The sequence below is a fragment of the Nicotiana sylvestris genome, chromosome 1 (genome assembly GCF_000393655.2).
Source record: "Nicotiana sylvestris chromosome 1, ASM39365v2, whole genome shotgun sequence".
In the NCBI taxonomy this organism is placed as follows: Eukaryota; Viridiplantae; Streptophyta; class Magnoliopsida; order Solanales; family Solanaceae; genus Nicotiana; species Nicotiana sylvestris.
Window position 1 is genome coordinate 25,785,572 of NC_091057.1, and position 16,703 is coordinate 25,802,274.

The following is a 16,703-nucleotide window of genomic DNA, read 5'->3' on the forward strand; positions in this document are numbered from 1 at the left end:
TATGCCTCCTTAGTTGAGGACCGATAGGTGTTCTTTCAACTTGGTCGATATTAACCTTTTGTTAAATCGTGGTCGGGGTCGGTAGGTCTTTGTTCAAACTTGGTCGGACTTAACCTTTTATTTGGTTGAATTTAAGCTTTTATTTAGACGTATCGAGGGCAGATAGATGTTTATTCGAGATAACTCAAACTTTGTCCTTTCGTTATGTCGTGGCCGAAGGCCAGCATGTGTTTGTTCGAGCGTGGTCGAATTTGACCTTTTATCAAGTCGTGGCCGAGGTCCGGTAGGTGTTGTTCGAGCTTGGTCGAACTTGACCTTTTGTTAAATCCCGGGCGAGGGCCGCTAGGTGTTGTTCGAGCTTGGTTGAACTTAACCTTTTGTTAAATTGTGGCCGATGGCCGGTAAGTGTTATTTTGTTAAATCACGGTCGAGGGTCGGTAGGTATTGTTCGAGCTTGGTCAAACTCAACCTTTTGTTTAGATGATTTTGATAAACGTAAGTTTCTATTACTTTGACGTTGTTGTTTTTATTACATAATTGGAGAAATTACAAACTTTGGGCATTGGCTGGCATTCTAGTCCCAGTCCTGATCTATCTAGTCCCTTCATTGTTCTAATTGGAGAGTCTTGAGGAGTTGGGCAATGAAAGAGAAACCAGTCCGTTCTTTGCATACTTAGACTCGAAGTGTCCCTTTCGTCACCTCATTAAAAAACTGCTTGAGAAAACCCTAATTGGACAAAACTCAAGTGAGAGAAATAGAGTACGACTCGGGAGCACTTCTTCCTTTTAAAAGTTGAAGTATTTGAGGTGGCTAATGTTCCAATTGTTTGGTAATTGTATTCCTTCCATTGTCTCTAGTTAGAATGAACCTTTATTTGCTTTGGCTATAATTTTGTACGGACCATCCCAGTCTGTTCCCAATTTTTCTCCTCGTGGATCTCTGCTTGCTTGTTTTGGCTTTGAGTATGTAGTCTCCAACTTTGAATGGCTGGACCTTTGCCTTCTTGTTGTAGTTACATTTCGCTTGCTGCTTTTGGGCGACTATTCTTATGACGCCATGTTTATTTGTTCGTCGATCTCATCCACTTTCATGGGAGTACCTTAAGCTGGGCTCTCCGACCTTGACTGGTATAACTGCTTCGGTTCCATAAACCAGAGAATAGGGTGTTTCTCATGTGCTTGTCTTCGGGGTGGTTCTATACGCCCACAATAGTTTTAGAAGTATTTTCGGCCACAGTCCCTTTGCGTCTTCGAGTTTTTTCTTCATGGTGTTTAATATGGACTTGTTGGAGGATTCTGCGCCAGGTGATAAGGTGTTGAAATTTCCTCTTAATGTGCCATTTCTCGAGGATTTCAGCAATTTTCTTTCCCATGAACTGGGGTCCATTGTCGCAGCTGATCTCCTTGGGTAGGCGAATTGGTAGATGATATTTTTTCATATGAAGGTGATTACCTCTTGCTCGCGTATTTGGGCGAATGCCTGCTTCTACCATTTAGAGAAATAGTCAATTAAAACTAAAAAAATTGCACATTACCTCGCTCTGCTGGGGGGCCCCACGATGTCCGTTCCCCACTTGATGAACAACCATGGAGAGGTGAGTGAGTGGAGATGTTCACCTGCTTGGTGAAATATTGGGGTGTGTTTCTTATATTATTCGTATTTCTTTACAAATTCTGATTCGTCTTTTTTATAGTGGTCCAGTAGTATCCTGCCCGTATGAGGCACCTAACGAGTGCTCGATCACCAAAATGAGCGCCGCAGTGGACTTCATGGACTTCTTTGAGAACACGTTGGGTTTGAACCCAAACACTTCGCCAGATGGTCGCCATATGTTCTCTTGTATAAGTTGTTATAAAGGAGGTTATATTTGGCTGCTTGCATTATTAGTTTTTTAGGTTTCTTTTTATCGTTTGGGAGTATTCTGCCCTACAAGTAGGTGATAATACAATTGCGCCAATCCCAATTAAATTTATATATCTTACCTCGATTTGGTCTAATGACGAGTTGAAGAGGTGGACTACACTTTCATCCCTAGTTGTGATGCTTTTGGTGGATGTGGCAAGTTTGGCGAGGCCGTCTGCTTTGACATTCTGGGTTCACAGGATCTGGTCGAGCTGGCATTCATCTAAATTGGGCAGCAACTTACATATCTCAATTTGATATTTTTGCAACCTTTGTTCTTTGATTTGGAAAGTACCTATGATCTACGAGTGGTAAATCACAATGGAGTTTCAATCGCTTTGCCCCATATTTGAGTGCTAGTCTCAATCCTACAATTACGACCTCATACTCGGCCTCGTTGTTAGTCCTATCTATGCACCTTATGGAATGGAGAATTACTTCGCTGCTAGGGACCTCGAGTCCCAGTCCGGATCCAGAAGTATTAAATGTGCCATCGGTGTATAGGACCCAGAGATCTTGTGTTTAAAGAGAAGTTGGGTGGCTTCCTTCTCGATCTCAGGCATTATCATTGTAGTGAAGTCTACAATGAAGTCAGCGAGCACTTGCGACTTTATCATTGTTCGAGGCTGATATGTGATATCGTGCTTGCTTAGCTTGATGGCCCACTTGGCTAGCCTCCCCGATAATTCGAGTCTATACAGAATGCTTCTTAAAGGAAATGTGGTAACGACCGAGATAGGGTGGCACTGGAAATATGGTCTAAGCTTTCGTGGAACTATGACCAGTGCCAGGGCTAGTTTCTCGAAGTATGGGTACCTCGTCTCAGCATCGATGAGTGTTTTACTAATGTAATAAATGGGACATTGTGTACCTTTACTTTCTCGGACCAGTACTGCACTTACTGTCACTTCAAAGACGACGAGGTAGATGATAAGATGTTCCTGGGTTCGGGCTTTGAGAGTAGAGGTGGTGAGGACAGATACGTCTTTAGTTCTCATAGAGCTTGTACATAGTCAAGCATCCACTCATGGTCGTTATCCTTTTTAGGTATGCCAAAAAATATGTGACATCTATCGGATGACCGCAAGATAAATCTCGATAGGGCGACGATTAGACCAGTTAACTTTTGGACTTGCTTCTTAGTAGTCAGTTGCTCAGATATCCCTTCGATAGCTTTGATTTGGTCTGGGTTGACTTCGATCCCTCGTTATGACACTAAGAAACCCAAAAACTTCTCCGATACTATGCCAGCTGAACATTTCTCTACGTTTAGTTTCATCCCGTACAGTCTTAGTATGTCAAAAGCTTCCCTCAAGCGGCCAATATGATCCTCCGCCCTTACGGATTTGACCAGCATATCGTCGATATATACCTCCATGGTCTTGATGAGTTGGTCTTTGAACATTCTTGTGACCAATTTCTAATAGATGGCTCCTGTATTTTTCAATCCGAATGGCATGACCCTATAACAATGTGTTCCTAGGTTGGTAATGAATGTGGTTTTCTCCTGGTCCTCTTCTTTCATGAGTATCTAGTTATAGCCCGAGTATGCGTCCAAAAAACTCATCAACTCATGCCCGGCCATTGCATCAATGAGTTGGTCGATATGTGGCAATAGGAATGAGTCTTTTGGGTAAGCTTTGTTTAATTCTATGAATTCTATACACATCCACCATTTCCCATTTTTCTTTCTGATCATCACCACGATGGCTATCCACTTGGGATATTTCGAATCCCTAATGGAGCTATTTTCTAATAGCTTTTCTACCTCCTCGTGGACAACATCATTGATGGTGGGGTTAATTTTTTGTTTGACTTGCCTTACGGGGGATAGAATGGACGTTGAACTTGTGTGTGGCGATCTTCTTGGGGATGCCCGACATATTTGCATGGTTGAAGGCAAACAAATATGTGTTAGATATTAAAGATTGACTAAATTTACCTGGTTCTTGAAGTTTGCAGCTGATGTAGGCCTTTTTGCCAGGATCAATAGGATTTGATTGAATGGGGTCGAGATCTTCTGTAGTTAAGTTCGCGACTTTGACCATTTCAAGGTCTGTGATGACGTCCCTGGTCTCTTCTCGTGTCGACCTCGACCCTGTTGATTGCTATGCTTGTTCTTCCTTATCTTTCATTTGTTGGGTCGTCGAGCCATCTATGGCGATGCGGTAGCATTCCCGGGATGTGTGTTGTTCCCCGCGTATGCTGAATATTCCCCAAGGTGTTGGGAACGTGATCACTTGGTATAAGCCGGAGGTTCATGGGATGTATCCATAGTCGTCCTACTATGGCATTATATGTAGTGGAATGATCCATGATATGGAGCATTGTCTCCAGAGTTATGCCGCCAGAGAGGACGGGAAGTGTAATTTCTCCCGAGGTTCATTCAACTGCATTGTTAAAAATAGTTAGTATGATACAATGTGACACTATCTTGTCCTCGAGTCTCATCTAAGTGGGGACTCGAGGATGGATAATGCACACTTCACTCCCATCATCTACCATGATATATTTAACATCAGTATCTAAAATTTGTAAAGTAATGACAAGAGCATCATTGTGAGGGAACGTCAAACTGTCGGCATCTAACTCGTCGAAGATGATACTTTCTTCGAGTCGGTTATACCATTCATGGTTGATTGATCTTTTGAGCTTGTGGGTGGCAGTGAACTTGATACTATTGATGGAGGCATCATCGTTGCTTCCAATAATCATATTGATGGTGCGGGCCGACTAGGGCGGCTTTGAAGGGCCTTGACGCTCTCGGCCCCTGGCAAACGTGTTCCTACCCTTGTCGCTCGGTAGCTCTTTGAGGTGTCCTTGCTGCAATATGTTCACAACCTCTTGCCTTAAGTCTATGCAATCTTCTGTCTTCTGCCCGTGTTTCTGGTAGAATTCACAAAGGGCGTCGGATTTTCTGGTACTTGGGTCGGACCTCATCTTTGGCGGCCACTTCACTTTTTTTCTAAGTTTCTCTAGGGCGTATACTATTTCTGTAGGTGACACATAAAAATTGTGAGCAGATAACAAGGGGCATACCTCTCTCGTTCATGTGAGTCCCCGTCCTCGGCATAGATGTGCCATAATCATAGCGGAAGAAAGGAGGGGCGGGGGCCCGAACGTAAGGCTAAGGTCGTTCCATGTTTGGCCGTGAGACTGGGTGATCCCTCCTTATGTTATCTCTTCGTTCTATCCTGGGCTCAACTTATACTGAGATGAGCCATCAAGTTTGTCTGTTAAGGTCGTCATTCTTTTGCTCGGACTTCAGCACAATAAGCATTATGGATTTCGTCCCAAGTGGTTGGAGGGTACTTCATCAACCGACTCAGCAACTTTCTGGTCACTTTTGAACCCTCTCTACTCACTCGTTCTAAAAGGCTACGACTGTCATCCCTTCATACACATTTTGTAAGGTCATCCTTACCCTATTGAATCGGGAAAGGAAGTCTCTCAATCCCTCTCCTAGGGATTGCTTGATGGCGAAGATGTCATTTACTCTTGTTTCGGCTTTTTTGGCCCAGGCGTGTGACGTCACGAACTTGTCGGCTATTTATTCAAAGGTTTCTATCGAGTGGGCTGGTAGCTGTGAATACCATATTAACGCCCCTCCAGCCAGGGTTGTTCCAAATTTCTTCAGTAAAATAGAGGACACTTGTTCCTTAGTGAGATTATTGCCCTGCACGACGGTGACATAATGAGTCACGTGATCTTCGAGGTCGGTTGTTCCGTCATATATCCTGAGATACGATGGCATTTTGAAGGTCTTTGGTATGGCACGTGGGATTGCTTTCTCTCTATATAGGTGCTCTAACCTACCAACGTCCCTCTTTAGCAGTAGCTTAGGGGCACCCGAATATCTTGTCGACCAATTCTTGGTGTTCTTTTATTTGATCTTTGAGAGTTTTGTTCTCATGCTCCATTTCTTCCATTCTCTTCAGAACATCGGTGAGGACGTCTCCACCTGCACTGTTAGTAACATTATGAGATATACCTAGCACTGGAGGGTCTAGTTGGTCACCCTATTCGACTGCTCATTGTATCGTGTGGGCTCTTGCGGTCTCTATGGTCATTCATTGAGCGTTTTTGTTAAGCATGCTATAATGTACCGTTCAACCACGCTTCAAGGAGCTTTTTCATAGCCGATGGCATCCCTTCTCCTGTGGACCTAGAGGCCCCTTTTCTATTTGGTTTTGTCGTGCTACAATAGGGGGGAGCGACCTCTTGCGCCTGAGGGAGGCAGTGGGTGTCACATCATCTCCAGTGCTTCATAACTCTCGTTGATAGCGTTCATGAGGTTACCGAGGATGTCACATGTCACTTTAGTCCTGTCTCTTTGATTACCTGCCATGTAAATTTTCGTACGTACAAAGAAAGAGAAAAACCTTGTGGTTTGTTAGGTTAGCAACTCACGTGAGTTGTAGATCTAAAGGAAACTAAAAGATTAGCTAAGAAGTCCCCACAAACGACGCCAAACTGTTTGACCAAATTTAGATATGGGTTTAACCAATCAGATTTAATAAAATAAAATCAATCTTTGCCAATATTAATGCCCAAGAGATATGTTAGCTGATTTTGTAGTTAGATAATATGTATATTATCCAAATGACAATAAATATTGACAACACTAATAATATTCAATGACCTAGAAATAGGGGGATATTATTAAATAACAATAAATAGTAACGAATGACATTTAAGTAAAGAAGAACGTGTGAGTCACCTGAAAAGGGGTGAGATCTATGGATATTCCTTCTGACAATGATGAATGACTGATGAGCCTTCGAATGTTCGGGTTATTCTCGGATCAAGTGAAAAAGTTAGACAAGAATCTTAGGAAAAATGTATTTGTTGTATGTTTGCAATAAAGCCGGATTTTGTCTAGAAAGTCAATGTGTTTTCTTACAAATGAATATCTCCCGTCCCCTATCCTTATGTCTCTTTCTATTTATAGGGAACATATACCCAAAAAACCCTAAGGGGTCGTTTGGTATGATGTATATGAAGGTATAAGGGGGGTATACAAATTTAATACCACCTTAATACTCTATTTGGTTAGCAAACCAGGTATAAGTTATCTTTGTGTTAATTTTAACACTGGGATAACTTATACCTTATAGAAGGTGAGGTAATTAGCACCAGTATAACTTATACCTTCTTCTTAGAAATTATGCAATTGTCATTCTTAATACAACATACCAAACAATGAATAAACAACAATCCCAACATAACTTATCCCAATATAATTTATACCGGCATAACTTATACCGGTATAAATCGTATTCCAACCAAACAACCCCTAATAGTACAAATACAAAGAATATCTACTAAAATATTCTCTTTTGATGTCTCGTCCTAAAACTACCCGTTATTCACTCTGTCTACGATGAGTGTTCGACCTCGATTCCGATCTTTACCGATTCCCCGACCTTGATCTTCAATAACTTAACCAGCTCTGCCCTTCACTTTTTAAGAGACCACTTCGACCTCGGGCATGCCTTTGTCGAAGTCGTACTGGTGACACGTGGCATCCCATGAGGGCCTTCTTAATGCTAATACGATTTAATCATGTCAAAGGTAATTTTTGAACCATACAAGGGGAGGGGAGGACAAAATGTCAACCTAAAAAATTTGGCCAAGAACATTCTAAAAGATAATCAAAAGTAGAATGGTAAATTTGGGTATTTCGGCACATTTATTCTCCATCTAAAATTTGGAAAAAAGTGCTTTAATAAAATCAAGATAATTTGTTAACAATAGAAAACCAATAAGTATAACAAATACTTAATTTTTTAATGACAGTCAAAGCTATAGAAATAAAAATTTGGCTTACAGTCAAAGCTATAGAAATAAAAATTTGGCTTACCCTTAAAATATAAGTATTGTAAGGTTTTCTTTTGAAATTTCGATGAATTTGACGTAGTAATATTCTTAATCAATGCCTCTCTAAGAATTTTCCAAGAAAGAGGGGCCAGAAGTCTACGCGTACTACTATATTAGTTCATCTACTTGTCACTCTCCCTTCTTAATTAAGCAAACAGTCTACATTTCCCGCTATTTATTATTTCTACCCCACAAATTTCCATTTTTCAACACCCACCGCGTGATTAAAGTCAGAAATAAAACCGTTTGCTTCACTCAACCCCCGAATTCCCCATTTCTCTTTCCTCAATAATTTTCCCCCAAAAGATAAATATATATTGCCAATTATCTTCGATTTTAATTCTTGTTATCAGATGGGGCAGCAGCAATCGAAAGACGAGCTTCTGTATCAGCAAGTAAATTATGGAAATATCGAAGGCATCAAATCTCTTCACCGTGAAGGCGCTGCCCTTGAGGTATCATTGATGGTTTTTTATTTGTTTTGCATTAATATCATTTTTATTTTCTAAATTTGAGAATTTTTACATAAGTTTTTGAATTTTGTCAAAGAAAAAGTGGAAAAAGTTGTAAATTTGATGAAATTGAGTTGCAATGGTGATGAAAGACTGCGAATTTAGTTTATATTAATGGTTGACTGAAGTGAATTTGGGATTTTAACAGTTAAATAATGGCTTATTTGATTGATACTCCCGCGGCCCCAATTTATGTGTGTTGTGTGACTAGACACGATAAAAAAAGATAAGTAAAACTTTTGAAACCTGTGGTAAGTCTCTCGTTAAGGGTAAAATGATAAAGTTTAAAGTTAAATTGTTTCTACACATAGATGTGATAGACTAAAAAATAAAGTACATCACATAAATTGGGACACAGGGAGTAATATATATTCCTATGGCGAGTGTTGATCATTTCTGCTTTATGTGAGAAAAAACTGTGAATTTGAAACTATTATTATGTGTAAAAATATCAGTCAATGAATTATGACTGAGTTTAAACTAGTTGGAGTCAGCTATATGAATCGTCGGAATATCGATCCACAAATTGTGTTCAGAGGATTCATCATGATTAGACTATTTTTATGCTGGCATACCCCAATCCTCCTCCTTAATTAGGGTTTAGGAGTAGTTATGCTTTGTGATGTTCACATAGAGGGAGTTTGTGTTTATAATGGATAAGAATATTACAAGAATCTGTGGTTATACCGTTATAATGTGTTTAAATGGGTCGATTTCAGTGGATGGATAAGGAAGGGAAGACACCGTTAATTGTGGCGTGCATGAATCCCGAGCTATACAATGTCGCAAAAACTTTGATAGAATTGGGTGCCAATGTCAATGCTTACCGTCCAGGTAACTAATCTTCTACGTCTTTATATACTAAGATGGCAACTTGTGGTAGTGACCTAACCTGATAAAGTTTTGTGTAATAATGGGGTGAATTTTCTTAAAAGAGAGAAAACTCATGGAGCTAATTGAGAGGTAGTTCTTTGTGTTATCTTATATAGATTTTAGACCAGTCTCCTAAGGCCATTGTTACAGAGTATGTAACTTGAGCCATGAGTGTTTCAACATGCCATGTTAGACCTCATATTAAGTCACTTTATTCTTGCAACTATTTAACAAGAAAATGAGAAATGCAAATGTTATGAAATGGTAATTGATTTGTACAAGAGTTGCTCCGCTACCTCAATATGTTTTACATGCTTTCGTTTTTCATTTTTCATTCATCATTCATCATAACATAATTCACCTTTTCTCTTAAATAGGATTTTTGTTCCCCTCCAAGCATAAAAATTAATGGTACCATTCTTATTTTATTGTAGTGGTGATATTATTTTTCAGCTAACTGTATTACCCATTTGAGGTCATTTTAAAAATTAGGACACTTCTTGTTTAAAAAGTTACCCCTTTTGTCAATAATAATATTTCAGTATTTGCTGTCATACAAAAATATTTAATTCGCAAATACTGAAGTTGAGTATTTGCAAATACTAGTTTCTCATTGGTGACATATTGAAAAACTTATTTAAGAAGTACTTCGAGTGAAATAATGGTTCACTCACGAATCTTCCAACTTTTTCCCAAGTGAAATTCATGTCCAAACAGATACAGAGTTCAACGTCAATTTCAAATACTCTTATTTTCAACCTCAACCAAATATTGCCAAACGCCTATGAAGTATTCTAATTTCAAACTATCTTATGTTAATCTGTTCTAATAAAAGTATATCATTTATTTGAATGCATGGAGTAAAAATTTGGAATAGCAAAATCACGGTGCACATATTAATATCTGTCAATATCGACAGAGATTAATCATTTCTTTTTTCTTTTAATTCAAGCAATTGTGCATTTGCTTAAATCAGACATGAGTTATTACTAGTAAACTAAAATACTTTGATTATTTCCCAGCCTCTGTTTACATTTTGATTTAAATTAAGTTTCCTGAATTTCTCCGGATATGAAAATTACATTTGTTTAATTTTCCAAATTCATTCCGTCATGCCAAATAATGTGCATTCAACTCTTATCTAGGAAACAGTGTCGTATTTACATAATCAGCATTATTCATCTGTTCTGTAAGTTATGGATCTCTATCTGATCCTTACCCTTATGTACATCTTTAGGTCGTCATGCGGGGACTCCTCTACATCATGCAGCAAAAAGAGGTCTTGAGCAGACAGTGAAGTTACTCCTTTCACATGGAGGTATATCTACTCAAACACATATAATGACTAATTCATTTAGGCTATGAGCGCCTTTTTGACTTGTTTGATTTCCTACCTGTCTCGTGTGTCTTAAGCAAATGCATTGATAATGAATGATGACTGCCAAACGCCACTTGATGTTGCTAGAATTAAAGGTTTCAGCAATGTTGTCCGTGCAATTGAGGTATATGTTCACACTTCAGTTTTATGTTTTTAATTCAACCCTTCAACTTATGCAAGGATTATGTTTCAATATTCTTTTCTCTCACACGTGCTTTTTTCATGTAATGCATTAGAACCATATTTGCTTATTTTCTGGTTGGCTGCGGGAATTTTACGGGCCTGGATTTCTTGAACTGTTCGCACCACAGTTGCTTAGCCGGAAAGTGTGAGTATAATGTTCATTTTGGGTTTTCACTAGAAAATTGTTTTATTTCTTTCAGATTTCAGAAATGCATATTCACGTGATTATATTTAATGGAAAATGGCGGGCAATGGTGTACTTCATTGGTCTCACTCCATCTCGTGTCGTTTTCCCCCCTTCTTTTGGCTTGTTATCCTATGTATTGCACATTGCTGCGTGTTATTGATTTATGTGTCATATTTCTGTCGCTACCAGTTCTTTTTCACAGTTCAATAATTTGCTCTTGCCTTTTATTCTAGTTTTCAAAATTGTTATCAAAATGGACTTACGATGATTCCACGTTTTTATAGCTGGGTGGTTGTCTTACCATGCGGTTCCCGTAATCTCAGAAAGCCTTTCAAGTTGGAGCTTGCTATATATTCAGCTGTCCAGGTAAGTCTCCTATGTTATTGTTTACAATGTATAAGTTGGGAACTTAAAACTGTTAGATTTTGAAGGACTTCGGTAATTCACTTGTTTCTGCTTTGTTTTAGACTTATATAGAGAAGCATTTACTAATGTACTACCTTTTGTAATACTTGATTGACAAACGAGATTCATATAATTGGCTCCACGTGTTAAGCAATGAGCTGAATTCAGATTTTTACCCGTTGGTGATAGTCCTGGATGGTTTCTTTCTTTGGAATGTCTCTAAAAAACTCAAGTCTTCAGATTCTTGCTTTTGCTGGTTGATTTCATTCTTCCCTACCTTTGGGTTCTATTTGGTTAGAAAAGTCAAGATCACACTGTGTTGCATGTATTCTTTCCTGATTGTTGCTCATATCATATGCTTTCCGAATGGGGCCAGGGAAACTAATTTGTTTTTTTGAAAAGTCATATGCTTCATGCTACTAACTTACATAGTGTTATATCTTGAGCAGGATGCTCAGCCCCGCACAATAGTTGCACTGTGGAAGGCCAATATGGAAGAACCAAATTTCAGCCAGCCTGATCCAGCAGTTATCATATCCGATATTTCAAACAGTAATTTCCTACGTTCTTTAACCAGAGTTCTTATAGCTGCCATGAAATATTTCGATTTGAAGATGATTATTTGTTAATTTTCATGCATAGTCCCGAGGCGCTGGAGGCGAAGGCGAGGGATAATGCCCTCCCAAGGGATAAGGAATAGACCCCGAGGAGCTAGGCGTAAGTACATTGTAATCTGATCTAGTAAAAGTCCCCCCAGAAGAATGGGGGTGACGGAATTTTTAACGAGGAAAAGGGCTATGCAATTTTTATGAACTTTTATAGTCACAATAAGGCAGTTCTAATACTTAAATGGACCAGTAAAACACTGCTGTATGCACAGTATGTGTTAGTGTCTATTCATAGTATTCTTCCATGGAAAGGATATGTATGGGGCTTGAAAACTAGTTATTGGACCATGCCACGATTTGCTGAGAGCTGGTTCAAGTCAGTTAGAAGTTTTGCTGGCTGTTCTAATCAATTGCTAAGATCGTTCTCTCCTCTAAGCCTGTGCTTGACATGTAGGCTTTTAAATCTTATGGTCAAATTTACTCCACCAAGTGTCTGAAAAGATAAAGCTTTTGCATCTTATTCTCATACCGAGTTACTTACACATTTAAGCATAGAATTAAAAACATTGTTAAGAAACTTGAGTTCTTAACCAAAATTCTCCCTTATGTTTATGGCAGGTCTATTTTCATTCTCTAAATATACACCTGAGCTCATATCATCCAACTAGTTTGCTAAAGTTATGCATATTTATAGCCCGTTTGGCCAAGCTGCAAAAATCAGCTTCTTATTTTGAGAAGTGTTTTTTTTCAAAAGTGCTTTTCTCAAAAGTACTTTTGGTGAGAAGCAGTTTGTATTTGGCTAATTAGTTTGAAAAGCACTTCTGAGCAACAATTAGTGTTTGGCCAAGCTTTAAAAAACTGCTTCTAAGTGTATTTTTCTCAAAAGTGCTTCTCAAAAAAGTGCTTTTGGAGAGAAGCTACTTTTTTCTGCTTCTCCAAAACTGCTTCTGCTTCTCCTCAAAAGCGCTTTTTTTTCTTCCAAAAGCTTGGCCAAACACCGCAATTTTTGGCCAAAAGTGCTTTTGGCCTAAAAAAAGCACTTTTGACCAAAAAGAAGCTTGGCCAAACAGGCTATTAATCCAACTAGCGGAATAGTACTAACTGGCCCAAAGAACTAATGGTGAAACCATGTGCCACTCAAAGGAGCATGGTTAAATAGAAAGGCCATCCTGAGTTGTCTTTCCCAATCCTAATCTCCCTTAATTCTGCACCCTTTATGGTGGCACGTGAGTGGCACGAGGTTTCATCATCAGTTGTTAGTTTTAAGGGTCAGTTAGTATCAATCTATTGGTTAGGTCAAATATGCTCAGCTTTAGCAAACTTAAAGATTGATAAGTGTTCAGATGTTATTTAAATGGTGAAAATAGACTTACCCATGCATAAGGGAAGTTATTGGGTTAAAACTCTCAGAAACTGCATCTGCTAGTTTAAAGATTTGAAATAATCGTTCCATTTTGTAGAAATGAATATTAGCTTTGGGGGGCCAGGACAGAACAATTATCTGCCTATCGCATGATTCTGTTGTTTAAGTCATTATTTGCATTATGCAACTTTGTTACTGAATCATTTTCCCCATTTTCAAAATGTTTATTGCAGAAACAAGGATTAAACTTACAGCTGTCCAGGAAAGCGAAAAGCAGCAATTGCAGTCTTTCTGCAATGCATGCAAGGGAATTCCTCAGGTTAAATATAATACATCCTTTCTCTTCAGAAGTTATGTTTGCAGTCATGGCTAGATCTGCTTGCTTCTTGCCAAACTTGCACGAATTTGTTATATTCTTGATTTTTGTAACAAGGACTATGCTACCAGTGAAGACATAGAACTGTTCTTTTTTTAGTTAATGGAGTTAAAAAACTTATCTTAGTTGCTATACCACATTTTCAGGTCATGCATCCAGCATTTCCTTTCAGATCTCAGACTCCTGCGGTCCCTGCAACTGCTCCTTCAACCACAGAGGATGTGGAATTAGCAATGGCAATTAGTGCCTCTCTTCAGTCCGCTTCACAACAAAGACCAACCTATCATGAGAATCACCCAGGATCAGGAACAGAAACATCAATGAATCGGATTAACCCTGTTGAGATTGTCAGTCATAGTGATAGCTCTTTTACAGGGGCCTCTTACCAAAAAGCTAGTAGTAGTGGCTGTCAAGTTGAGGAAGCCAGTTCAAGTGGCACTCAAGTTGAGCAAGTCCACACTTCTAGTGATACGTCTACTGTTGTCGAAGCAATGCAAGAGAATCCGGTTACTGAATCTGTCCCAACAGCTCCTCCTCTTACGGATGAAGTTATAGAGAATGGGCCAATTCACTATCCATCGATCGACGCCAGCCCAGTTGACTTGTCTTCTCCAACTATTGAGAACTCCGGAGCACACGAAAGCGGTAATCCTGATGGTGCTTCTTCATCTTGTATAATATGTTTAGATGCTCCAGTGGAAGGAGCCTGCATCCCTTGTGGCCACATGGCTGGATGCATGTCTTGTTTGAATGAGATTAAAGGAAAGAAGTGGGGCTGCCCCGTCTGTCGTGCCAAGATAGATCAGGTGATAAGGTTGTATGCTGTTTAACAGTTGAAGCAGCAAATGACTAAAGCCACAAATGTAAGCAATTCGGCAACCTCATGTCCTCTTTGCTTTGTTTCATTAGATATAATAACAAAGTAAATATGTTGAATAATGTCATTCTCTCCTAGTATGTATTTTTCTTCTGAAACATAACCAAGTTTTGGGGTATTCCAACTTTTGTCTAATATGCTCTTGTTTGAAGTAGATCTTGGTTTTCTGCTGTTAGCGTATAACCTTTTGGGTTTGTTAGTGAAGGCATATACTAGTATTATTTAGGGCTTTTTCCAGTTTGAAGGAATTGGGAGGGATGATAACTGGAGCCACGTCCTTATTGCCTATGACTTTTGAATTCTTCTGAACCATCTGTATTGAAATCCTGATTAAGCACTAGCTTTCCTGGTAACTAGAAAAAAGGAGGAAAATGTGCTTTGCTTTTGGGATTTTTTTTTAATCTACCAGTTGTTCATTATAGACGTTCTTGCGGTCCTTCAAAAACATTTAGGAAATATGGCCATTTATGGAACTGATAGGTGTTTCTGCTATTCTATTCAACATTATTTTCTTCTCTTAGAACATGTCCCTTCCTCAACATGTGTGCTTACGTCGAAAAGTACGTACATATATTTTGCAGACGAGTGCTACCAGATGTTCTGATTTGCTGAATGCGTTTTCAATTTTTGATTATTCTTGAGTCAGGCCCATTGAATATGAAGTAAATTAAAGTAATACGTATTGCTGATCGAAAGACTTGATGGTTATGAATAGGATTGTACTGCAGATGAGATATGTTACAAGATTCATTACTGGCAGCTGACGAGCTATATACTTTCTCACTTTGCAGGCATACACAGAAGTTTCTCACTATTGAAAATTGTGAGTTTTGTATACATATATATGCTAGTTGTGTTTAAGATTTTTGAAAGGAAGCAAAATGCTATGGTTGCCTTCATGGTTTATCTTCCCGGAGAATGTAAATTACTTGAGCAGAGAACTGAGAAGTGAAACTCTTGCTGGAATTACAGATTTATTGATACAATCCTGTGTATAAATTTGTTTTATTGAGACCTTTAATATGGTCAGCTTCAACTTGGTCATTCTGTTACTCATATGATGGTGATGTTTATTCTACTTCAGTGCATTATGCAAATTTTATTAAATCTCAAAAGGCACTATGATGGACAATTTACGTTATAGTTCCTTCGTAAGCTTCCCAAATGGGAGGTCTAGGATTCGAGTCCACTTGCATGCCTCCTCAGTTGAGTCCATTGCACGGGGTTTGCCTAGTGCAGTTTACTCTCATGTGTGGTTTGCGGGCTATCACGCAGGAACGGGTTTATCTTTTGCGCACCCGGATGGTAGCGACTGTGGTTCGCTGTTAACCAAAAAAAAAAAAAAAAAAATCAATCCAATTGGGTCAATTTAGTTGATGGCACTAGTTTCATCTCTTTTTGTAATATTTTACTACTCGAGTCTTGTAAAAATTATCTTTAAGGGATTATTTTATGATTTGAAATTCACAATTTAAAAACGATGTATAGTAAACTCCAATCTATTCGTCTGAATCTCTCTTATATTCCTTATTAACTATGTAAAGATAGGGGAAAAAAAATGTATACTCAGATTTTATAATTAAAGAAAAAACTTGAGACACTATTAATGTTTAACCCGAAAGATATTGAATTTTTTTTGATTAAATCAATTGAAGAAGATGAAAGCGTAAATGTCAGCCAAGTATAATAAACTCTAGAATGAAAGACACAAGAGATATAAGGTAATAAACTCTAGAATGAAAGACACAAGAGATGAATAAGGTAGATACTATTTATTGATCTTGTGGAACTGATTGATTAAGCATGAACAAATGATAACTTAGAATGTAGAAAGATATTACAATGGGTGCTCTTAGCCAAAAGTTCGTGTGTTATACAAGGGTTTTTACTCACTATGTATAAGGGACAATCCCCTCCTGAACCCTAAAAGACATGTTATAGAGAATATTCGAAAGTATATTCCTATTGACTCCTGTTAGGCCTATACTACTACAAAGGTCGTGCGTCCTTTAACTGTTGTCGATCGTCGCCGTCTTCAACGGCCACAGGACATCGTGTCGTGAAGACATCGTCTCGTGTCGTATTCGACAGCAGTCGTGGTCATCCAAATTTGGACATATACAGTTAGTCCCTCCGCTTGTCGAGGTTGCAGCTTGGT

The 16,703-nt window shown here is 38.8% G+C and overlaps 1 protein-coding gene across 2 annotated transcripts; it reads left to right on the plus strand.

Moving 5' to 3' along the window:
- The first annotated feature begins 7,935 nt into the window (after window positions 1-7,935).
- On the plus strand, window positions 7,936-15,589 carry LOC104216535 (putative E3 ubiquitin-protein ligase XBAT35). Of its 2 annotated transcripts, XM_009766605.2 has the most exons (11): window positions 7,936-8,238; window positions 9,015-9,129; window positions 10,406-10,486; window positions 10,582-10,670; window positions 10,783-10,874; window positions 11,201-11,282; window positions 11,771-11,873; window positions 11,964-12,038; window positions 13,526-13,611; window positions 13,815-14,531; window positions 15,337-15,589. In XM_009766605.2, exons 1-10 carry the CDS (start codon window positions 8,137-8,139, stop codon window positions 14,496-14,498), a joined length of 1,509 nt encoding a protein of 502 aa, XP_009764907.1. In that variant the 5' UTR covers window positions 7,936-8,136; the 3' UTR covers window positions 14,499-14,531; window positions 15,337-15,589. The 2 variants fall into 2 exon arrangements, with proteins under 2 accessions (XP_009764907.1, XP_009764908.1); XM_009766606.2 differs by lacking the exon at window positions 11,964-12,038.
- The last annotated feature ends 1,114 nt before the right edge of the window (window positions 15,590-16,703 follow it).